Here is a 26,220-nt window from a genome sequence, read left to right as displayed (position 1 = left end):
AGCAACAGTGGGTCTTTTCCATGCTTAATCCAATTACTTGGCACATACTTCCTCAGAGTGTAATTTGCAATCAGTTTAAACTTTGCCCAAAATTCCTCTATGTCCATCTCATTGGAGCCAAATGAAGTTCATTCATTGTCTAAATGGGATGCTAAATATTGCTTATCTTCTCTAGTGAGAAAAATACTCTCCTACCCTTCTTGATGGGTTTATTAACTTTTGCAACCATCATTTCCATGATGACATCAAGATCATTAATCCCTATCTCTATACAACACCGTCTATAAGGCGTGTTTGTAACTATAAGGCCTAAGATGGCGGCTACAGTAAAAGTTAAGCAAGTGTCCTTCCAGAAAAACTTAAATTTTGCCGTAAAAAAGAAATCGTGTGAAAATTGTAAAGACGAAATCAAGAAACTGAATGAACGCATAACGAGCTTACAGTTCATAATCGGCAGTTTGAAAACGGACATTTCGAAAATACAACAAGAAAATAGTGAACTGAACACGCTAAAACTTGTGCGAGATAGTTCGTCCGTTACGGAAAAGTGGTCTAATGTAAAGTGCAAGAACAGCAAGTCCAAAGTGCAAATTCGGAAAACCTGCGAAAGTTACGCAAGCTTTGTGCACGAAAACACATTTCAAGTACTTTCGATCGCCGATAGTGAAAATGCAACTTACAGTTCGCATGAACGATGGGAAAAGCAAAAAGGCACTTTGGGGAATGAGGTAAGAGAAGAAAATTTACTGACGCAATCAACTGTGAAGGAGGTCAATATAAATGTGCCAACCAAAATTTGTGTCGAAGTGTGTAGTAAAACAATACAAAACGATTCGCAAATTGTGAACTCCAATAACAGGAAACTGTTTGTGTTTTCAGACAGCCATGGTCGTAGACTTCCGAGTAAACTAAAAGAAACAACTAAAACATTTTCGTGTGGTATAGTGAAACCGAGAGCCCCACTTAGCGAAATTAAAAAAATGACCGAATCCGCAGAGGCAAAAAATCTGCATAATAAAGACTTCGTTGTACTTATGGGAGGCGCAAACGATGTCTACAAAAATGAAACAGCGAGTGCAACGGCGCGATCTTAAACAGTGTCTGAGGAACCTCACTCACACTAACGTAATACTTGTCAATATTCCGCATCGCTATGATCTTGTAAGATGGTCATGTGTTAACAGGGAAATAGAAAGTGCCAACAGTCAGTTTGCAAAAATCTGCAGACATTTTAAAAACGTGAAATGCGTTGATAGAAGCAGTATTGGACGTAGATTCCACACGCAACACGGACTTCACCTGAATGGCTTGGAGAAAGAATATCTGACAAGCCTGATAACCAGGGTAATAAAAAACCATCAAAATAAATTCAAAACCAAAACGATAATTGCATTGCCATCGCCTGACTCCATAACGAAAACGCTTCAAAAAAATTCATTAGAAACTTCATCAGCAGCAGCAAAACATGTAAAAAAAGACCAAATTTTAACAGAAAGAACAGTGGACATCGATTTCAACAACAAAAGAACTACTGTTCCTCATCAGCCAAATATTATTTTAGACGAAAATAACAAAAACGAGAAGACTCCAATTTCACAAGGAAACACAGCAGTAGTGGTAGAACCAACATTTGAAGTGTCAGAAACAGCACCACCATCAACAACAACAAATAGAAGGCTGTTGGACAGAAGAAATGCTGAGCCTCCTTCTCATCTCAACGATTTTTTATGTGTGGGCCTGAAGAAAAAGAAGGGACAACAGTAGATAGTGTCAGGTGTCTCCTCTCTCCTGTTTCAAGGCAGACTCCAATGGATTCTCTGTCAGGTAACAGCACTAATAGAATGAAAAAGCAAGAGGAAGGCATCTCGTTCTTTCATCAAAACGTAAGGGGCCTCTTAAACAAAACAGATCAACTCCTTATTAACATTAGTGAAAAGGACAGTATAAATAATGCCCAGATTTTGTGCTTAACTGAGCACCATGTTACTGATAAATGTGCCTTGCCATCTATAGTAAGTTATACTTTAGTAACATACTACTGTAGGGAAACTTAAGATAAAGGTGGAGTAGCAATTTATGTTAAGGATAGTGTAGCATACAAAGCTATAGATATTAAGAAATATTGTGTGGAACAACAATTTGAGGCATGTGCCACAGAAATAACAACTAAATTATACCCAATAATAGTGTTGGCTGTCTACAGGGCTCCTTCAGGTGACATAAAAACTTTTCTGAATTCAATGGAACTCCTGCTGTCATGGTTACTTTCAAAAGCGAAGGATATTGTAGTATTAGGTGATTTCAATATAAACTTTTTGACAGAAAATAAGAATAAAATAGACTTTGAGATTGTGATGACCTTACACAATCTGACATCATTAATAAACTTCCCAACAAGAATTACATCCGAGTGCCAAACTATGATAGACAACATTTTTTTTAGATGTAAATAGACATCAGAATTATATTGTCAGGCTGGTTATAAGTGGGCTTTCAGATCATGATGGACAAATTCTCACTATTTATGACGTTAATCTGTTCAAAAAAGAATTTCCTCGGTGGAAATTCATAAGAGTAATTAATGAAGAGGCGAAAGGAACTTTCAACCACAGGTTGCAGCAAATGGATTGGTCTTTAGTATATAGCCATGATGATGTTGATACTAAATTTAACTGTTTTATAAATGAATTCTGTGCTCTTTTTGAAGAAATATTTCCCAAGAAATGGGTCAGAAACAGGGCTTCCAATTCTGTAAGCAAGCCTTGGATTACAAAAGGTATAAAACAGTCATGTAAAACCAAAAGGGAAACTTAGCTGCAATAAGATTCTGTAAAGATGTAGAAAAATGGGAACACTATAGAATATACTGTAAAATTTTGAAGAAACTAATACAGAAATCAAAAGCCCTTTATTATGAGAAGAAAATAGATAATTCTAATAACAAAATAAAAGCAATTTGGAGCATTGTAAAAAAAGAAACAGGAAGAGATACAACAAGTAAAGAAGATATAAATAATATCAGATATGAAGGTATCCTAGTAGATAACCCCAAAACGGTGGCTGAGATTTTTAATAAACACTTCCTATCAGTAACTCAACAGATTGGTTGCAAGCCCGATGTTGATGAAGCTGTAACTCTTTGTCAAGCCATATATTCAAACACAATTTCAGAAATGCACCTTAATCCTGTCACTGTAGAAGAAATTCAAAAAATCATCATGTCTCTAAAAAGTACGAATTCTGCAGGGGTTGATAATATATCTAGTAATTTACTGAAATATTCTTGTGTGTGGATAAGGGACATTCTCTGTCATATTTTCAATGCTTCCCTTCAGAAAGGTGTTGTTCCCAGTAGACTTAAGTATGCCATTGTGAAGCCCCTGTACAAAAAGGGTGATAAAGATGAACTAACTAACTATCGACCTATCTCTTTGCTGACAGCTTTCTCCAAAATTCTAGAAAAGCTAATACATGTAATAATTACTGATCATCTCATGAAGAACAAAGTTCTCAGTAAGAGCCAGTTTGGCTTTCAAAAGGGCCGTTCAACAGAAGATGCAGTCTACGCACTTGCAAATGAAGTCCTAGAAACTCTTAATGAAAAAATGGTAGCACTTGGTGTCTTCTGTGATTTATCCAAAGCGTTTGACTGTGTTGATCACCAGATTCTCTTGCAAAAAGCAAAATTAGTAGGGATAAGTGGTGTTGCAGGCAATTGGCTACAGTCGTACCTCCAAGACAGAAAACAAAAAGTTGTGTTGAATAGCTCAGGTGGAGTATGTGACACTTCCTCAGATTCTGAATGGAGTTCCATTACATGTGGAGTGCCCCAGGGCTCAATTCTTGGGCCACTATTATTCCTGATTTTTATAAACGATCTACCATCATGTACAAGCCTGCCGTGTAAATTTACATTATTTGCTGATGATACCACAATTTTTATGAGCAGTAAAACAGACAACAATCTTGAGGAACTCATTAATCACATACTCTCAGATATGGTTAATTGGTTCAAGGTGAATGGTCTCTCATTAAATTCCAGCAAGACCAGCTTTATCCAATTCTGTACAAAAACAGAAAAAGAGAGAGAGATAAGTGTGACATGTGGTAATCAACCAATAGTTAGAATGGAAACAACAAAATTTCTTGGAGTGCACATTGACAAGAAAATGAACTGGTCTTCACATATTATTGATCTCTGTAGAGGCTTAGCTCTGCTACCTATGCTTTACGGGTTATCACTACATGTGTTGAACCTAACACTGCAAAAGTGACATATTATGGCTATTTTCATTGTCTCATTGAGTACGGAATTATTTTTTGGGGCAACCAGCCATTAGCAAGGAAAGTGTTCATTGCACAGAAGCGAGCTTTAAGAATTATATGTGGATTGCTCCCAAGAGACTCTTGTAGAAATAGTTTTCGTAATCTTAAAATATACACAACTGCATGCCAATATATTTTTTCTCTCATGTGTTTTGTTTGTAAAAATATAGATATATTTCAACCAAACAGTAATTATCATGAGCATAACACACGGAGGAAGAATGACATACACAGTGAACTCAGAAATTTGAGCCTGGCACAAAAGGGTGTCCACTACACTGGAGCAAAACTCTTCAATGCTCTTCCTCCCGAAATAAAGACAAAGATTCACAACAATAGTGAGTTTAAGAAAGCTCTAAAAATATTTTTGCTAGAAAAAGGTTTTTACATTCTAGATGAATTTTTAACTAAATAAATTGTAATATTTTAATATTATATAATACAAGTTGACATAATGCCACTATGAATTTTATTTAACCTGAGCTCCGTAACTGTGTGTGCTCCGTATCTGTTTTCTGTAGTGTTTTAATGATTCTAAGAAAATATGTATTTTCTTTTTCTATATTGCTGCCCAAAGAATTTACTGTATAAATTTTTATATAATTATGTACTCAAATTTCTGTATATGCTATAAGATTATCAGATTGTATTTGTAAAAAACTGACTCGTTCCATGTCCTTGTGTATCCAACACAGTTGGACCTAGGGAACACGAAATAAATCAAATCAAAATCAAATCTAAAATATTTCCATTGCATTGCATTGAATTGTCTTGAGCAGCTAATTTTACAAATAGCAGTGAATCTTAAGTCTCAGGCGTAAAGTCTTGTCGACTCAGAAGGTATGTATGTCAATCATGTTCTGAGCCTATATCATTTACAGCTGTTGGGTATCTCTCACTTCTGTCGAGTTTTATTATAAAGGAACCCTCCAAACTATTGTTCTGCCCTGTACTCGACACTGTAGTGGTGGGTTCATTTTTCAAGATGATAATGTATGAGTATACCATACCCACTGTGAATTCTTAGAATGCACAGATCCCCACTATTACTTCTCACACTGTATTGTGGTATAACTAACTGCTAGGGATCTAAAAATTCACTTTTTTTGACAAATGCAAATTTAGGTGCAAATTCTGCCTCAGAACATGAAAATATGAATTTATGTAATCAAAGCTATTTCATACTGAATTGTTTCCAGATGTACTATTTTATCAGGGATTGTTTGAAATAGCATTATTTTTAGCAGATGAAAACTGAAAAAATTACCAATTTTCTGTTGCCGGTATAGCACATCTGGCATGGACCAGTTGGAAAAGATAATGTTCATCGGGATGGATTTTTCAGAATAAATAGTAAACCTCTGATCAATCACAACACATTGGTGCACTTGTAAATTACGTTCAGGTGCCATTTTACACAGTGGGTGATTAAATTGTCCCTATAAAATGTGTTGTATATGGCTATCTAGGACTCAGCAGTAGGACCTAGTGCTCAGAACAAAGAAACACATGTTGTCTAGCTAAAGTTTGTATTATACAAAATTACCCATACTTACACATAGCCATTGGATGTGGTTTATTTTGAACTAAGGTTGAGTAAGGTGCTTGTAGAGGTTGGGCCTGATATATCTTGTTTACAATGGTTCATTGTTTTCTTTTCTAATTTTGAAATGATTGAAGAGATTAATCCTGGTTCATCACTGGGTTTGTGTATGATTCTAGTGCACAAAAAGGGATTTGGTTTAAACAGAGTTTGAAAGACTTTTTGATAGGCAACTCCTTCTACTCCATGGATGAATATTTTAGCAGAGACTGTTAAGCCAGCTTAGGTAAAAATATCTGTTAGATTTCAGTTTTGACAGTGCTTGGTCACAACAGTCAAGATTAGGTATTTTGTGTATGAATATTTGTTAATAGTACATAACAGTGTTTCATTCTGACAGCGTGTTAATTCTGTAAATATTAGCTGTTCCCGTTAACTTCATTGTATTTACCTATTTCGACAATCTCCTGACAAATGGTCAGGATAGTAAGTATTATTTTCAAATGTTTTATGGTTTTATGTTATACTTTCTGACATGTTCCACACCCATTTTTTGGGTCTATGTAACGAAAACTCAATTTAATCTGTAACCTAATCTAATCCAAGTACAGAAGGAAAAGTGAGCCTCCTGTCTTCTTCCTCTTCTTCCCTGTTTCCACTATCCTGTCTCTTCTTGAATGCCCTCCTAATCTGTGCTCCATTGTGACCATTGTTGCAGAATTCATTCCTTAAGTGTTGCAGTTTGTCTGGACAGCTTTCTTTATCATAGATGACAAACACCTTATGTATCAGGGGGTCACTGTGTCTGCTGTTGCACTGGATGGTGGCAGCCTGTTGTATGCATGTACAGGTCTGCATGTGTCTTCTGCCTATATACTGAATGGTCCATTGTACCATCTGCCCTTTCCCATATTAGTACATCTGGGAAAGGGAGAGAACCACTTTCTCCTTCTCCTCCATTTTGGCTACTGTTATGATCAAATATCAAAAAGGTTAGAACTTGCTAAACAAGATTTGATATCAGTATTAAAAACCTATGCTTAATTGGGGTGTGTCAATGGTGCACATCATCTTAATAGTGACACAGAACCTTGTTTAGCAAGTTCTAAGCAGTTTGATATCTGACAATGGCTGTAACTGAAATAGTGTAGTAAATAAAAAAATATTAAACAATACAAACTGTTGTATTCACAGTGTTTATGAATCCATGCAGTAAATTTTTTCCTTTATCAATAAATTTACTCTTTTTCAGCTTTCTCTTACATTATCAACAATTTGATTTGAATTATGCAGATTACCACTAGCAAAAGATAAAATGTAGTCCACTTATAAATAAAATATGGATCAATACTACACTGTTGGTCTTTAAGAACAGCAAATAACAAAGTTTTACTTATTGTACATATACAGTATAATATGAAGAATATATGGCTAAATTTGTTGATGATTTGGGAGTTTATAGGGTGCAAAATGTAATACATAGAGCTGCCACTTCTACCACTAAAAGGGGCTTGAACCCAGCTGGGCTCTGAGTCTAACTGAGGTAGGATAAAAAAAATATGGGTACGTCATTCCATGCCTCTTCAACTCTATGATAGATTTCATCAATCATAGTTGCAAGCAGCAACTTTCCAATCTCTTTACAACCTATGACCAGATGTTTTCACTGGGGGAGAGAACTGAGGGAAGTGCTGGTCAGAACAACAGTCAAACTCCCTCTGTCCTGAACTAGATCAAGACAGCACAAACAACATTGGGACTTGTGTTACCTGCTTGAAGAAAACTACAAAGATACGGCAAAGCATTATCGTGTCAAAAAATAACATCATGCTGATACTGAAGACAGGAAATAGCCACCAGCCTTAACCCATTAGATATGCAGTGCCTGGTGTCTAATAACTAGAGGTGATCATCTTGTACCATCTTGCTAAGTACCTATTAGGCCAATACGATCACGATGAAGGTAGTTCATTCATTTTCCTCAGAGTCTCTGCGCACAGATATGTCTCGTGTGGTGTTATATTGGAAACAGGACTCATCCAAAAAGATGATGTTTTGCCACATCTGAGACCAGTGTTCCCATTGGGCAGACCATTGTTGGCATGCCTGTCTCTGCTGCTGCTTCAAGGGAAGCCACAACAATGTGGTTACCATGCTGACAGTGTTTGGATGTTGCTTGTTGATACTTGTCTTGTTCGAAGCATGCCATCTTCCTGATGGAAGGAAACTGACATGGCTTTACAATCCTGCCAACTGAACAAACAATATCCATCCTCTTGGTTGCTAATCATGTGGAATTGCTGAGATCTTGCATGATGTTGAATACTGCCCTCCTGAACCCAATGATTCCACATTCACATGACAGTTGTGATCCCTGGCAATGTGAGCAGCAAAATTGAAGGACAATAAACTGTAGTCTCAGTAAGCCACAATCTGTATAGTGCCAAACTCTGACATGTTGATAGGTGTTTGTAGTACTTAAATGAGGCATAAAATTAGCTTCCGACAAACAAATTCAATTAAAATGTGATTAATGACCGACAAACCCAGGCACAAAATTTCTTTATCTACAGGATATTGCTGGCATTACACCTATGTGCTTTAGGTGGTTGAGCTAAAATGTTAACTTGTATATCCAAGCATATTCTACATTTCAAGTGAATTTGAAGTTTGTTGCATGTCATCGTCATGATGTTACAATTTTAATAGCCAGTGATGTACTTAGGTACATAGCCAATTAATGATATGTTTTATTGCTTTCTTCTAGACGTATTTGGTCATTATGCAGATGCCGAAGTGCAGGTGCATGTAATATCAAATATTCATCGAGTCACATTCCAGTTCCTCAACAACAGGACATATGTTGAGAGCAGAAGAGATATGGCAAGTAAAAGCTAGATATTCTACAATGTTTACAGATTCAATTATCAACAATTGTTTTTTCTGTTTAAGTAATTTGAAAACTAGTAATAGAGAACTCATTAACCATTTCTTATGATTCATTCTTCTTGCAAATGTGTACATTAGATGTACCATTTTTCTGTGTTATGTACACCCTCTACATTGCACAAATCAAAGAAGAAAAAAAAAAAACAGAAAAAATGTAACAGCTCAAAAGATCATGCGGTAAAACTGAGGAAATGTGGCTGAACCATACAAAGTACAATACATCACAAATAACACTGGATGTATTATTCCAAGCAAAGAATGTACTGTATATTTAAATTCAGGTGCAAAATGATTGTGGAAGTTACATACGACACAAGTAAAACCAGTCCAAGCAGCAATGGGAGTGATAATCTGTCTTGATATCAAATGAATACTATTCTTCTAACAATGCTACTTGAGTGCAGAATTGGTCAGGATTAAGGGTTGTGACCAACAACACTCTTCCTGAAAGCATCTCAATTATTCTGTGGTATTCTGCCTAGGAGATCAAGCAGGCCAGTCCATACACTGAAATGTTTACTGTTGAAGATGAAAATACTGTGTCAGGTCACTGATTCACTACAAAATGTAACACAAAAAATTCATTCCTAGAAGGTACCATGCTCAGGTACCACATACCATTCTCATAAAGTCCCAGTTTAAAAGTCAAAATTTCTCAGAAGAAACCATTGCCATAATTTCCAGGTTAACATTTGGTGACGAATGTTCTCTGTCTCATGTGCATAGAGTTAGCATCAATGAAACAGCATTTAGTGATTGTGACAAGAGTCAAATGGAAATTTAAAGCACCAGTTGTTCTCCTGCAACCAATAAGAAGTTACAATGACAGCAGCTGAGTTCATTATGTATTCAGTCCCCAAATCATATTATTTATCTTGAGGAACAAAGTATTCCTAATGATTGGAAAAAAGCACAGATCATCACCATTGTCAAGAAGGGTCGTCAAAGATACACACGAAACATTCCCCACACATCTCTGGTGATGGTCTGTGGTAGAATTTTGAACTTGTTTTATGCTTGTATATTATGACATTTCTGGAAACTGTAAATCTCCTCTGTAGGAACCAACATGTGTTCTGAAAACAATGATCATGAGAAACCCAACATGCTCTGTTCATCCACCAGGTGTAGAAAGTAGTAGATGCAGGTGCCCAGATAGGTCCTTAACTTCTGGAAGGCATTTAATACAGTTTACAGTTCTGCACTGCTGCCTAATGAACAAATTACACATGTACAGAATATCAGACAGACTGTGTGACTGGATCAAAGACTTTTTAGCAAACAGAACACAGCATGCCATTCTGAACAGAGAGTAGTCTTCAGACATAAAAGTAACTTTGGCCATGCCCCAGAGGAGTGTTGCAGGATCATTACTTTTTACAATATGTATAAATGACCTTGTAGATAATGTCAGAAGTTCCATGAATCTTTTCACAGATGATGCTGTTGTCCACAGAGAAGTTACAATGCTGGAAAACTGTAGTAAAATGCAGGAAAATATACAGAGGATTGATGCTTGGTGCCGGAAATTGCAATTGACTCTCAACATAAAGAAATGGAATGTATTGTGAATACATAGACAGACAAGGACTTATTCTATGATTAAAAAACTGCAGAACAGTCACAGGAAGCAGTTACTTCCATAAAATATCTAGGAGTATGAATATGGAGCAATTAGAATTAATCTTGACTAAGGCACCTGCCAGGCTGAGATTCATTTGGAGAATCCTCAGGAAATGTAGTCCATCAATGAAGTTGCTTGCAAAACATTTGTTCAATCAATAAATGAACATTGCTTGTCAGTACGGTATCCAAACCAAATGGGACTGATTAAGGAAATAGTGAAGATCCAAAGAAGAGGAGCATGTTTCATTACAGATGCATTTAGTAATTGTGAAAGTGTCATGGAGATGCTCAACCAACTTCAGTGGCAGTTGCTGCAAGAGTGGCATACTGCATCATGGTGTGGTTTATTGTTAAAGTCCTAAGGGCCTAGAAGAGTCAACCAGTATACTCACAAAAAACCCATGAAGATAAAATTAGAAAGATTTTAGTCTTCACAGAGGCCTAGCAGAAATTGTTCTTCCCGTAAAACATATGCAACTGGAACAGGAAAAAGGAGGAAGTGACACTGGTACACAAAGTACAAAATACCCTCCACCACACACTGTAAGGTGGCTTGTGGAGTACAAATGTAGATTTCACTTTTGAGTCAGAATAATTTGCTACTTCTTACAGTAATTATTGAATTCACATCGGAAAACAATTTTACAATTTGAATTTCAGCATAAATTAATTTATGGCCCTTGTAAGATGATATTTTATAATATTTTAATATGTGTTAAATACAATAATTGTTGCAGCATGTGTTACTACCTGTTGAGCATTCTAGTTGGTTCAGTAAAGAGATTTTTTCTGGAGACTTAATCTTAAAAATTTGATATAACTAAGTTTGCACACTAGGGTAACTATTTTATTGTGCAGTTGTCAATACCCACATACTATGAGAACAAGGTGTCATGCACCAATGTCTACAACAAAGTTAAAAAAGACAATATTGTCAGTGGTACTTAAGGGTGTAGCTCCCAAGATACAGAGACCAACTTGCCAAAAGGCATCCTTCAATTCACATCTGATGGGTGCTAAAAGGTTTCAGTGACTGGCTTCTTACCAAATGAAGGCTCATCTGTCATCACTTCATGATGTAAATCAAGGCTCATCCAGAAAGAAAATGAAACTTTATCAATCTGAAAGCCATTGTAAAAATTGGTACACCTACTTGTGAACACTCGTTCAAGTGATGACTGAGAAGTGCCCAAGTAGCTGATCATATTAAACACACACCACCTTTGTGAAGTCATGTGAGTGCAATGCAGCCATTGTTAGTCACTGAGGGGAACATTCTTTGTGCTGAATATGTGATTAAAATTTGTTGCTACAGCTTGCAGCCAACAGAAGGAACAACAATTGTCAATTCAAACATCTCTTGTCTGAATTTTATCTGCCTCACGTGTGACACCTCTCCTCCACATCACTAAGTCAGAAAAATGATACCTCAAGACTATTAAGTTATCAGTTTCACAGCACAAGTTCCCACCCTACTCTTAGACATGTAGCTATTACTGTGTACAGATGCTGCCAATAGACTGCAGTGCCACAAGTTTTGTGTGATAATTTTTGTGACATTATAGTATTAACAACAGTAATTTTGTGACAGTCCCATTATGATTCCTTAAGTTCCAGTTTTGTGATTTTCCATAGCTTATGGAAAGCATTTTACAGAAATTAGTGACATGCCTCTGCAAGTACTTCTCTCTCTCTTGTATAAATGGTCATCTCCCACTGCAATGTTGTAGTACATATTGGCACAGCACAATTTGAGTTACACAAAAAGTTTATGAAGATACTCTGCCCTGTCATTTAATCATATTACAGAGAAACAAGCATCATCTGGTCCCATCAAGGATGTATGTTTTATTTAAGTGTAATACAAAGAAATAATTTAACATTAATGTTAAGCCCTTGAAGTCTTTGTAGACTCTTCTACAGTATTATAATAATGTTTTATGCTATTTTCTGAGAAAAGAAAAATACTGCTAGTAACAGAAGACAGTAATAATCATATGTATTATGAAACAATCATCACAACATGAAGCTTTTTTTAAAAAAAAAAAAATCAGTATTGCAGAAATCATGCAGCCTGCAAAAGTTATTCAACTAAGGCATTTCATCAAATTGAGAGTGAGTGTTCTCCAAATTAACTATATTACCTATCTATACTTTTAAAACTTTAATGTTACATGCTTATTGTATTTTTTTTTCTTTTTAGTAGACTATTTTGTATGGACTGTGGAGTTGTATGAGAAGTAATAAGATGTTTGTAGATATGAGTATTGTCAAAATTTAATTGTAATCCATTTTTCTTGAAAAATATGGACAACTTTTTCATCTTCTAACAGAGCACCTGCACGATCATATTTTATGTGTTTCATAAACAACAGAGGACTCATATATAAACCTTTGGTAAACCATGTTGATTGTTTAAAATTCTGAGTGCATATTTCTATGTGACATGAAACAGAGATTCTCTTATGCAGATAAGACAAAAACTATAAACCTTCTGTGTCTGCTATCCTACATTATTTCAACTTTTGCTTAGGGATATCATAGTCCACACAATCAAAAGACATAGTCAAATTGCAAAATATTCCCAATACTAATAATTTCTTATTTATTAATTCTAGTACAGACAGAGTGGCATGAGTGTATGCACAGGGATTTTCAGCAGTGGGCTAACTGGTCCTCATTTTTATAATGGTACTGTTAGTTCTTTAAATTACTAAGATTTGCTTCCTGAAGTGTTAGAAGAACTGGAAAATAGTCAACTTTTGGAATAAGTGCAGCCAGTTAAGAGAAACTGGGTATGGCAACAAGATGGAGCATCCCTGCATTATGGAGTTACAGTGACTGACTTTCTATGCGAAAACTTTAATGAATGGATTAGAAGCCTGGGTACTATTGCAAGGCCTCCATGATCCTCAGATATCACACGTATTGATTTTTCATTCTGGGGTTTACTAAAAAATGATGCTTATTTCATAAAAATTAGTGATTGTGGGCATTTGAAGGGATGTATCCTATCAGAATTTGAAAAACCTACATTCCTGAAAGATTTGTAACCAAATTTGCAAATGATTGTTGAAAACATGCCATGTTTGCATAGAACAGTGTGGGGACCACTTGAGCATCATATGTAGGTTCATTTAACTCAACATGCATTGTTGTGCTGATAATAAATTTGTTTTTTCATTTGTTTAGTGTTATTGCACCAAACACATTATTTACAACTGACTTAAGGGCAACTTGTATATAAGCAGAGCAGTGCTGCTAACTGGAAAATCAACTGACACAAGTGAATTTGAAAAAGGGTAGATGTTATTGCCATGTGCCTGGAAATGGACAACTCAGTAATGGTGAAGATGTTTGGCTGTTAGCGTACTACAGTTGTGAGCATCTATGGAAAATGATTGAAGGATTGTAAAACCATGAGTGGGCAATAAGATGTTGACTGTCAGTGCCTCATCACACAAATTGGAGGTCAGCCTTACCTGGTCTGTAAAGCTGGATAAGCAGTGATCTGTTGCAGATCTAATGACAGTGTACAATCTTGGTACAAGCACAAGTGTTTTTTCAAAGCACACAGTTCAATGCATGTTGTTGGACACAGGGCTCTGCAGCAGACAGCTGCTGAATGTTTCCATGTTGACCCAGTATCATCATTAATTACCACTGTAGTAGACATGGGAACATAGAGACTGACTGGACCATGGATTAATTGCAACATGTCTTCTGGTCAGATGAATCATGTTTGTTGCTACTCCAGTTCAGTGGTTTTATCTGGATATGCCATTATCCATATCAATGCCTGCTCAAAGCGTACCTCACCATGGGCACACACTGGTGGGTGCAGTGACGTGCTGGGGGTATCGTTCACTTGGAATCTGTGGAATCCGTGGCAATGAAGCACTGTAACAGCTGTTGACTACATAAACATTATTGTGGGCCATCTGCTTCTCTTCATACTTGATGACTTTTCATGACAACAATGACTTTTTCCAGCGGTATAACTGTCTCTTTCACAAGGCCATAATCATGCTGTATGGTTTCATGCTGGTGATAGTGTACACACATTGCCATCTTGGCAACCAAAACCTCCTGATCTGAACCTGATGGAACACATTTGGGACAATACTGGGCATCAGCTCCATGCTCACAAACCGGCAGCCCATAATTTACACAAATTGCATGACCTGTACATAGATCTATGGTACCACATGCTTCCAGAAACCTATAATACATACTTAACTAGTTTTGAGGATATGTCATTTAAGCTCATCCAATTTTTACTTTTCTCTCATTTTATTATATTTCTGACTTATGACTCATCTGTAGGTGACAGAAATACACATTCTGTAGCCACTGTGGAAATTTTCATGGTATCTGCTATCATGATGTTTTGCTATTTGAGCAGTCCATCCACTACTGCTATGTTGTGCTCTTTGAATATATCACATACTTCATAAGGCTCACTCAGTTTTGTACCTTCCATTGTAAGTGCTATGTTTCAATGGACTGGTACATCTGACTCTTTCTTGTTCCAGAGATATGTTAAGAAGTTACAATTTTATGTATGTAATATCTGAATTTTGCCTCCTTTAAGACCCTGCTATAAGTTTTATTCACGTCCATATACCAGTAATTCCTTTGTTAGATATCTGAGTGCCTCATAATCTTTACACACTTCCATTTGTTCCACCCTGATGTGAATAATTTTTGCTGTGATGCTGTCTTTACTGAACTATTTTTAAATACTTCCAAGCCATTTATATGTCCTAGTCTAGTCTATTTCTGTTTCATCATTTTACATGGGCTTACCATATATCCAATTTTTTGGCAATAGTGATAAATAATTATTACATCTACAACTTACACAGCTCTTCATATTCTCAGGTATGTTAGTGATTACATGGTCTTCTATTGCATGCTGTATCTTTACATTTTGTTAAGATATTCGTACATGTCTGTAGGTTGAAAGTAAGTCTTGTAAGTTTCTTTCACTAATGTTTTGTCTCACCTTCTGTCATAAAGCTTGTGAATTCTCCTGTAATCCTGCTTAGTAATACTTCAAACTCCAACAGGAAGTTATCTGCCTTTGTGCAATAAGAGCAATATATGCCCAGCAAAAGACTTTTTTTCTCTGGGACTTGTATTTACACTGCTGTTGCTTTGAACACCAATTGTGAACAAGTGGTACTTGGTAAAAATGCTGTCTTTCACTTTATTATCTGCACATTAATGAACAGAAAAAAACTTTAAAAGGGCAATTGGGAAACATAAAGACAACAGATAAACAATTCTGACTGTGGATACTAATGAAAGAATTGATAAATAAAAACTACACTATACTAATGATGTTAGTGCACCTAGAGGAAGCTATCAACAAAATAAAGTGGAACAATATGTTAAAAATAATGAGAATAATTACAATAAACTAGAGAAAAAGAAGTATAATCTAGAATAATCAACAAAGAGTATTAAGGTTGACCCCCAAGAAACACAAATATAACCAAAAACGGCACTAAAAAGGTATTTGATTGATTTTTGTAACTTTGGTGTAAAATAATATTTTTTTATTGCAATTTTCATTCCTGGCATGTATATACTGTGACAGGGCAAGATTATGTAATTAAAATACCATGTATTGTTGTATAGGATACTTAGGATATTACATGTGTAAAAATTTAAGGAGTAAAATAGTAGAAGCCTTGAGTTGCTGATAGGCACATAAACAAGACTGAGAACTTTTCTAGGGCAACACCACATCATCATTTATCTTACATCCATAACCTCTTTCCTGCAGTTGCCCATTTCCCAGTTCTGTCCCCCTCCCCCCATCAGTCCAGTCATTCAGATCATTGTTATTGGACACTGCAAAAACATACTGCTCAGGGTCCCCATGCTCCATTCCTATCCTGTGCACCTGCTATCCTCCCACACTTATATTTCATGCACCATCTGTCTCCCCCAGCCATCAGTCAGTCTTTCCCAACCCTTCCTCTCACTCCCCACAACTGATCTGCAGTTTCGTGAGTTGGTACCTTTACTCCTTAAATTATTTACAGTCTTCTAGCACTTCCAACTACTGAAACACTAACTATGGAATTCAGAGTATCATGGCAATATTCATTTTTGTTTCAGATGGAAGACATTTTCAGTGATGTATTCCAGTATGACTGTGGCATTGAGAGCACCAAGCAAAGTGTTGATCCTTCAAGTGGACTGGCACTAGCAGATTCAACTGATGTAGTTGCTCATTTCGTTGATGCTGTAGGGAAACATCCAGTTGAGAGAGATGTAATCACACGGTAAGCTCTCCACCGGAACACAATATCCCCAGAACAGTTTTCCACTGACTCTGTTGCATACATAATACTACCAGCAAAATCAGGATTTTAATGTTTCAGTTCAGGAAAATTCATGGTTTTGATCACCATTACATATTTCATTGAGAACTTCACTGCTACCTGTGTGAATTTTAAATGCCTTTCTGTGCCATATGTGAATGAGAGTCATCATACTTCTGTTGAAGATTTCTCCTTTTTTATGCATGGCATTTTCAAATTTAGTCTAGATCACCTCAAAAAAAGTTTTGCATCACATTGGATCCAAGAGCTCTGGAATCTGTACAGAAAATCGGAACAGAGATCAACCAAAACATCATTTCTGCCCTATTTATTGCTCACGAAAACCACACATTGCATGTTGTACCACCATACAGCGAGACCTTCAGGGGTGGTGGTCCAGACTGCTGTACACACTGGTACCTCTAATACCCAGTAGCACGTCATCTTACATTGATGGATGCATGTATTTGTGGTGGCATACTACCCACAAGTTCATCAAGGCAATGTTGGTCCAGATTATACCAGTCCTCAATGGCGATTTGGCATAGATCCCTCAGAGTGGTTTGTGGGTCACATCATCCATAAACAGCCCTTTCCAATCTACCCCAGACATGTTTGAAAAGGTTCATGTCTGGAGAACATGCTGGCCACTCTAGTCAAGCAATGTTGTTATCCTGATGGAAGCCATTTACAAGATGTGCAGGATGGGGGTGCAAACTGTCATCCATGGAGATGAATGCCTCGCCAACATGCTGCCAATATGGCTGCACCATTGGTCGGAGGATGGCATTCACATATTGTACAGCCATTACGGCACCTTCCATGACCACCAGTGGCGTACGTCGGCTCAATGTAGTGCCGGGGAACCCTCAACTTGCTGCACTTGCTGAACAGTTGTCTAAGGCATCTCCGACGATTGTCTGGTTGAAAGCACATGTGACACTCATCGGTGAAGAGAACGTGTTGCCAATCCTGAGTGGTCCATTCTGCATGTTGTTCGCTCCATCTGTACTGCACTGCATGGTGTCGTGGTTGCAAGCCATGGACATCAGGAGCAAAGTTACGTATCATGCAGCCTATTGCGCACAGTTTGAGCTGTAACACAACGTCCTGTGTCTCCACAAAACGCATTATTCAACATGGTGGCGTTGCTGTCAGGGTTCCTCCAAGCCATAATCCATAGGTAGTAGTTATCCACTGCAGTAGTAATCCTTGGGAAGCCTGAACAAGGCATGTCGTTGACAGTTCCTGTCTCTCTATATCTCCTCCATATCCAAACAACATCGCTTTGGTTCACTCCGAGACACCTGGACACTTCCCTTGTTGAGAGCCCTTCCTAGCACAAAGTAACAATGCAGACATAATCAAACCACAATATTGACCGTCTAGGCATGGTTGAACTACAGACAACACAAGCCATGTGCCTCCTTCCTGGCGGAATAACTGGAACTGATCGGGTGTCAGACCCCTCCGTCCAATAGGTGCTACTCATGAATGGTTGTTTACATCTTTGCGCAGGCTTAGTGACATCTCAGAACAGTCATATAAAATAGGAAAGGGCCAATATCCATAGTCAGCGTCTATCTTCAGGAGTTCTCGTAACCAGGGTGATGCAAAACTTGTTTTGATGTGTTTGTGATTGAAAATCATAAATTATTTGGTTAATGTATGAGATAAAAAATATATTGAATGCATAGGGAAAATCGGTTTTTAATATAGGTATTACAATAGGCAAAGAAATTACTCTGGATTGTATTTTATATGCTGATGATGTCACAATTGTAACGGAGGAAAGTCATTGGAAAAAAATACAGCAGCAAAATTGGTCAGCCATTTTCATTCTCTGGGATGTGATATCACATGCAAGTATGATGATGAGAAAGCAAAAACAAGGAAGAAAAAGGAAAGATACATGGGACAATAAAGAGATACTTTATAAAGAAGACACAAAAAGCAATTTGTGAAGATTTCTAAAGTAATGCCCATCCCCACATTACTCTATGAAAGTGAGTCAAGGGTCTTTTACAAGCAACAAGAAAGTCAGATCCAGGCAGCTGAAATGAAGGCTTGTGAAAAGATACACCAAAGTAGATATATCAATAAAGAGTGACATATTTAACAGAAGAAACAAAATTGAAGACAACAGATGAAAATGGAGTGAACATCTTATCATAATGAACAATCGAAGACTACCTTATGCAGTCGGAAATTATAATGCAATATGATAAAGAAAGACAGGAATGCTGTGACAACAAGTGTAATACGTGCCAACAGCTACCTGAACAATGTAAATCACAGTGGTAGTACTCCTGATCAGTGCATGCGTGCTGAACTATTTCCATTTTCCACCAAAACTGGGTTTGAGCTAATTAGACGAAAGCGTCCCTTTGTGAGACAACTATGTAGGCCCATTCTGCAGTGGCAGCCAGTGGTTCCAGAACAGCCAGCTACATTGGGAAGACATTGCCTGGATGATGCACTACCACAATCAGTTCTACTACTCTTTGCCATTATTAGGAAGTTGGACTTTGCAAAAGGGATGTTGCCATGTGGAGAGAGCTTGGTATTCTGTTTTTCCTACATCTCTCACGCTTGGAAGGTGTCAGACTTAGTGTCATTATAACAAACTTCATTCATACAGGCTCTAAAGAATTAAACCTGTGTCTGTTATTTTTGGAACTGAGTTTATTTGAGGATTCAGTTGGTCAAGGAAGTTATTCTTCAGAAATTAGTTAATGTGACATGTTGCAAATAAAACTGTTGAATGGTGGACATGTGACATAACTGAAGTAAGGGGCATATCAGACAAGGCCAAGGATGAGATGGGCACTATAACTGAAAAAGGTCTAAAGTACAGGAGAAGAAACATGAATGTTTTTCTCTGGAAAGAAATAACTAATAAGATGTGAGCAGCACTCTGTCTGAGATAATTCCACTGTTATTAACATGAACCTTAATTATCTGCATCCATGTACATTAGGGAAATGGAAAAATATTATTTAGTGCTCTTAGATATCTAATTAACTCTGAAAAATGTTGAAGATAGTTAATTGGAATTCATATCTGTAACTACATTTGTTGGGATGAATTTTCACTCGGTTTAGACCAAAATTCTTGCATACACATGCTTTTCATCAGTATCACATGACATTTTGGTGGCCTATCTTTAAATTATCATCCTTATTTTCAGTCTTATGCTAGATGTATTGTATTGCAGTTCTGAAGATAGCATGTTATCTCAAAGAAATTAAAGATAAATAATTATTGTCATAAAAAATTCTTCCATAGTGGTACAAACTGAATCAACATGTTTATAAAATATTTCTGTCTCACAAATTTCATTCCTCTTAAGACCTAATAAGAATGTGATGCACCACCCATAAAAAGTTAAGACTTTAAGAAATGTAAATCTTTATGATGGATTACCTGACAGAAAAATTATATGATAAAAAAAGACAATTACATTTTTCAGGCAATTTTATGAGCAAGACACCTTCATCCAGCTGCAGTCAAGGTTTTGGATAGAGCTGAACCTTAACCTTAAGAGTTACCAGGAAGTAGGCAGCAAAGATGCTACGAACATAGAAGGCATTCTAACCATAATATTAATTGTGGTTTCAGCAGTGCTTGGAACAATGGTAATAGTGCTGTTCGTGGCATTCTTCCTCCGAACAAAAACGTAAGAATGATTGGAACTTTTTTGCATTCTACTGCTTAGGCTATATAAATTTTCTGATACTGATATTTGACAAAACTCTGTATCAGAGTCGCTTTTCCAAGTTAAGTAATTACAGGCAAAAGAACGATAAGTTTACTTTTATTATCCTGAGTTTCTGGTGCCTTTGAAGTGTATTCTGTAGACTTAGAGCAACATATATCTCTTTTAATAAGTCTATAAGCTTTATTGCACATGTTATTATTATTACAATAAGCATCCCAATTGTTATACCAAGGGAAATTATACTGAAATTGGCAATTCATTTTGTTACAGAGACCCATAAACACACAAACCATTGCCATATTTTTCTTTCTCAAAATTTATTCTCCATATAATAACTATGAAAATTTTGGGACATGAACAAGCAAAACTGACAAAGTGCTATCATCCACTAGCAGATGAATGATGGGTGGTATATAGATACATGTAACTGGTCAGAAAATTTATTTAGCTTTCAAGGAACCATTCTTCATCAAATCATCAAGTCTCTTTCCCCATAACAACAGCATCCCATCTTACAGTGAAGAACTTTGAATGCAGCGTGCTCTGATAATGCTTCTCTATGTCCATTGTTGATGGTCAGTGATATACATTTCTTATTCTTTCAACAGGTGCATGTTACTTGAGTTTCAGGTGTGTTCCTACCAATCATAATCAGCTAGACTGCAAATGAAAGACTTTTTTAAGTATAAAAGTAAATAACACCATTCAGAAATATTATGTGCAATAATACAAAGCTGTTATTCATTCCTGACCATAAAAAATTCTAAGCTGGAAGTTTAGGAGCAACCTACTGTTTTAGTGGAAAATCAAAAACAGTGCCCACCAAACAAAGAAAAGAGACCAAATTCCTGAACCTAATTAATACAAATATAATATGTAAAGTACGGTAAAAGCAACCACTCACATTCACTATAGTGATCTGATGTGTGATGCATAAATGAATGTAACAGAAAACAGTATTCACACTAGCTTCCAAGTGAGTGCTGTGGTATTTGGCAAAAGTATGCACTATGCACGTTAACATGCACAACCATAGTGAGACATTATTGGAAGCAGTTGCCTGTTCTCATAGAGGTGAGGAGTGGGTAGTGAATTATGCATGAGGTACGAAATGGGTAATGGGATAGTGTAAAGCAGGTCTTTTGACAGATGACTCAGAAGCTACCTAACAGGTGACAGGAGTTAAGATGGCAGAGCATATAAGAAATATTAAGATGGAGAGTGATGGAAGAGAGAGAATGTCCACATGGAGGGAGTGGAAGGTTGTTGTGGGAAAATGCAGTACATTATATGGATGGGGAAGGAGTGGTGTAGACAGAAGAGAGACGTGAAAAGGAGAGAAGAGGCAGTGGGAAACAAATCAATGGAGTTTTAGGCTAGGGAGTTGCAAGAGTGCAGGATATCCTTGAAAGGCAGTTCCAACCTGTGGGCTTCAGAGACACTTGGGTAGGAAAGTAATATCAGCTGTTGAAGTCATTTGTGTTTTGGTGTGTGGCACATTTGGCAACTGGATGGTCAAGTTTGGTGGCTCGCCACAATTTGGAAGTAGTCATATGAACAATTGGTTACTTGTCATGCCCGCAAAGAATACTGTAGTAGGATTGCAGCATAGTTGATATGTAATGTGGCTGCTTTCACATGCTGCCCTGCCTTTTATTGGGTAGGAAATGCTTGTGATTGGACTGTGGTAGGATGTGGTGTATGGATGTATGGAACAGGTCTTGCACCTGGGCTGTCGACAAGAGAGTGACCCATGGACTGCAGGATCGGGAGTAGTGCTGGAACATGGATGGACAAAAATATTCTGTAGGTTTGGGTGATGTGGGTAGGATTTTGGCTAGGAGATCCCGCGTCTCAGGGAATGGCAAGAGGTAGCTGAAGCCCTGATGAAGAATATTGTAAAGTTTTTTAAGGACAAGACAATACTGGTTGATCAGAGGACTGCTGGTTGGTGGCTGTTTAACAAGTTTATTGGCATCAAAGGAGGAGATAGCACAGGAGATCTGTTTATGTATGAGCTTGATAGAATACTGTCTGTCAATAAAGGCTTTGGTAAGATATAAGGTACATTTCAGCAACTCTTGCTTTCTGCTGCTGATATGACATCCATAGGTTATGAGGCTGTAAGGATGATACATTTTGACATGGAACAGATGACAGCTGTGCTTGGTGCACTTTATATAAACAGATGTATTTATGGAGATGACTGAGAGGTGGAGATTGACATGTAGGAAGGTGGCAAAGCTCTTTGCTCTTTCCTCCATTATCTCAACATCTACTCCCAAATCCACTTCACCTGCCCCTTCTCAACTCAATGAGTCACCTCTCAGATAGCTCCATAAATATGTCTGTTCACATCAAGCACAGTGCTCCACACTCAAGAACTCAGCAACCACAATCATCCCAGTTACTTCATCATTTTTAAACAAAGGCAGGCAAGGAAACTAATGACAAAAATCTTCAGGACATATATCTGTCACACATTGCCTGTTTATAAACAGAAAATACTCACAGTCTGTAACAGTGACCTCAGTGCTCTCATTCAAACTACTGATAGAATAATCAAGATGTATCCATCTGCTGGCGTTGCAACTGTCTCCACCAGCGTAGGGGAGTTACAGAAAATGATGACTAAATCAATGGATGAATTTCTGCGCTCACGCCAGGTTATCTTGTGACACAACCTACTTTCTACCTTCAGTCCTAGCAAGAAGTGTGGTTTAGGGTTATTATTCTCTTGCACATTATTAGCCTCAGGATTAGTCACTGCCAAATCTTGTACCTGCATATGGGAGTTTACTTACATTAGACTTTGCATACTCCTCATTATTTGTGACTTTTAGCTCATTATGACATTATAATTTGAGTCATTTCTGCCATTGCAGTCTCACAATTTTACAAACATTAAGTAGTGCTGCTTAGATGCGAATTATTTGAATTTACCATTTAAAGTTCACTCCCATGCAATGCCATTTGATTAGATTATGAAACATATAAAACTATGAAGAAATGTGCAATACTGGGATTCAGTCTGAGTGAAAATCTTGAATTATGACAAGAACCTATTGTAACACTTACCAAGAATTATTTAATGTTATAAACTTAGTCACAAATAAATTTACTTTCTAAAATCAATTTGATTATGATTTTAAAATAAAATCCTAAAACAGTATGTTAAATTTTGTATATGACAATACATCTAAAATATCAATTGCCTACACAAATGTAAAACTGGTTGTGATATAGTTCTATTCAAATCACTGCAGTTTTCATCAATCTGATACCAACTGTGACCAATCAATTTATTCTGGATTGCTTACTTTAGATGAATATTGCTTTCTTTATCATTCTCTAAATTTTACACAACAATAGTTGGTTCTGGTGTAACGTAATAGAAACTTTTTGGTCTTAAGTCAAAATTGCTTGCAATTATGCATCCCTTTTCATCCAACTTTTTTTCCTATATTTTCTTTGTCAGCTTTCTTCATATGGTTATCGTTTTCATATTTGATTTCTCTTTCAGAAATTATACCCATCTTTGCTAACATGTATTGAAAGTCAGAACCACCTCTTATTAGCAGTCACATAAAAGGTTTCGTTGGAGACACTATCCATCAACTAATCCTGCAAAGGCTGTATGATAACACTGCTCATCTTAATTTTGACACATTTTTATAAAAGTCTTTTGAAGCAGTTGATGTACATCATTTGAAACAGGTCACAATATCTCACTTCTGACAATTAGTTTCACTTAAAAGAAATGTCTTGATTACTGTTAATTAGTTAAAACATTGATAAAGACATATCAATAACTTTCTTAATACTTTACCAAGACAAAATCCAATTATGGTTTTTTAATCTCCCAATGAGACAGAATCATTTGATGTATGTCATAATAACATTCTGTTTGATTATTATTATGTCACTGTTCCATTTATTTTTATTTTTCCTCCCCTTTCAATCAGTATATTATAAAAACAATTTGCATGCAACTGGAACTGGCAATTTGTGAGGGCCTCCCAGTGTCATTTGGATGCACTGAACTGTCTCCATTATTAATCACCAACATAACATAAATTTACACAGTACTTAAATTGATATGTATACTAAGATGGTACATGTCCGAAAGAACAGATACCATCTTATATAAACAAAGATGATGTGACTTACCAAACGAAAGCGCTGGCAGGTCGAAAGACACACAAACAAACCAAAAACACAAGGAGAAACTAAGACGACAGGAAAGATTTCGAAATGCAACAGTGGCAATAACAAACGTAACTGTTGGGTTCAATTAATGATATTAATATAATAGAGGGAAACATTCCACGTGGGAAAAAATTATCAAAAAACAAAGATGATGTGACTTACCAAACGAAAGCACTGGCAGGTCAAAAGACACACAAACAAACCAAAAACACAAGGAGAAAATAAGACGACAGGAAAGATTTCGAAATGCAACGTGTTTTGGCGGCAACACAACCACCTAACCTTTGTGCACATCGTTGTCTACCAACCCAAGTCCAACATAGCCCAGCTGTAACCAACACCTTTTCTCCTTTTTTCACACCAGATCTCCAGTTACTTTCCAGTCCACCTTTATCTCTCCCCATATATTTTTATTTTCATTTTCATTTCAGCCTCATGTTACACTTTCCACCTTCTAATACCATGTCACCCTCACAACACCCCCACAACGACCCCATTAAGTTTTATTTACATTCCCTCCGCAAACATGCCTTCGCCCTAGACAGATTACGCTCCCATATTCTATTTTCTCAGGCTTGTCTGACTTTTGGCATTACCCCCAAAGGCCTCACACTTAAAGTTCCCATCTCTGGCTGCAACCCTTCTTTCCATCAGTCCCTATACCAGTTCCAAACTGAACAATCCATTGCCCTCACCCACCTAATCCTTCACCTACACATCAACTCAGCCAATGAACACACCTGTCAACTCCTATCCTTAATAAAAGTCCTTAATCTTTCCTCTCCCACATCCACACCGGCTGTTCAGAGCATCCTCCTACAGGCCAACTGTAAATTAGAACAGCATGCCACCCTCCACCTCAAAAAACTATCCAATCTCCTGGTTTCCCACCTCCGGAAAGGCAACTCACTCACCCTTCACAACCTTTCCAGAAAACCTCAACCTCCTCTCATTGCACACAAACCCAGTCTCTCCCATCTACTCAATCTCCCACTTCCAGCTCCACTCCCCCCAAAACCTCAAAATTCCAATCAACACAATCTGGAACCACAACACCCTAATTCAGTAGTTAACCTTTCCTCCAAACCTCTCTCCCAATCCGAAACCTCTGCCCTATCCAAAGGCCTCACCTTCAGCCCCACTCCCAGATTCAACCAAACAGCCCTCGTCAACGATTTACTGTCCTACACTCGTACTCTCTGCTGGAAATATCACTTTGCCATGAAGAAAAATGATCCTAATCCTACTCCTAATGATCCAACTCCCCAAGACACCATCCAAATTGAACCCTGCCTGGAACAGTTCTGTCCTCCGTCGCAGCGGGACCCACCTCCTCTTCCTCAAAATCACCCTCTCCAAACCTTCCAGGAATTTCTGACTTCCAGCCTTGCATCTCAATCCTTCTTAAAAAACCTTAATCCTACCCCCAATATCACCACTGCTGAAGCCCTGGCTATCCGTGATCTGAAGGCTCACCGATCCATCGTCATTCTTCCGGCGGACAAGGG

At 37.3% G+C, this 26,220-nt stretch overlaps 1 protein-coding gene across 1 annotated transcript in view; it reads left to right on the top strand.

The window, feature by feature from the left end:
* Positions 1-26,220, top strand: part of LOC124803346 (cadherin-23-like) — a 326,146-nt gene that overhangs the window by 275,848 nt on the left and 24,078 nt on the right. Inside the window, exons 19-21 of the mRNA XM_047264532.1 lie at positions 8,637-8,752; positions 16,577-16,743; positions 20,255-20,461. Coding sequence (XP_047120488.1) covers positions 8,637-8,752; positions 16,577-16,743; positions 20,255-20,461 — 490 coding nt within the window. The remainder of the gene's footprint in view (positions 1-8,636; positions 8,753-16,576; positions 16,744-20,254; positions 20,462-26,220) is intronic.

This window comes from Schistocerca piceifrons, chromosome 6 (genome assembly GCF_021461385.2).
Source record: "Schistocerca piceifrons isolate TAMUIC-IGC-003096 chromosome 6, iqSchPice1.1, whole genome shotgun sequence".
NCBI classification, from domain to species: domain Eukaryota; kingdom Metazoa; phylum Arthropoda; class Insecta; order Orthoptera; family Acrididae; genus Schistocerca; species Schistocerca piceifrons.
Note: the sequence above shows the minus strand (reverse complement) of the source record. Positions and strands in the feature narration are given on the sequence as shown.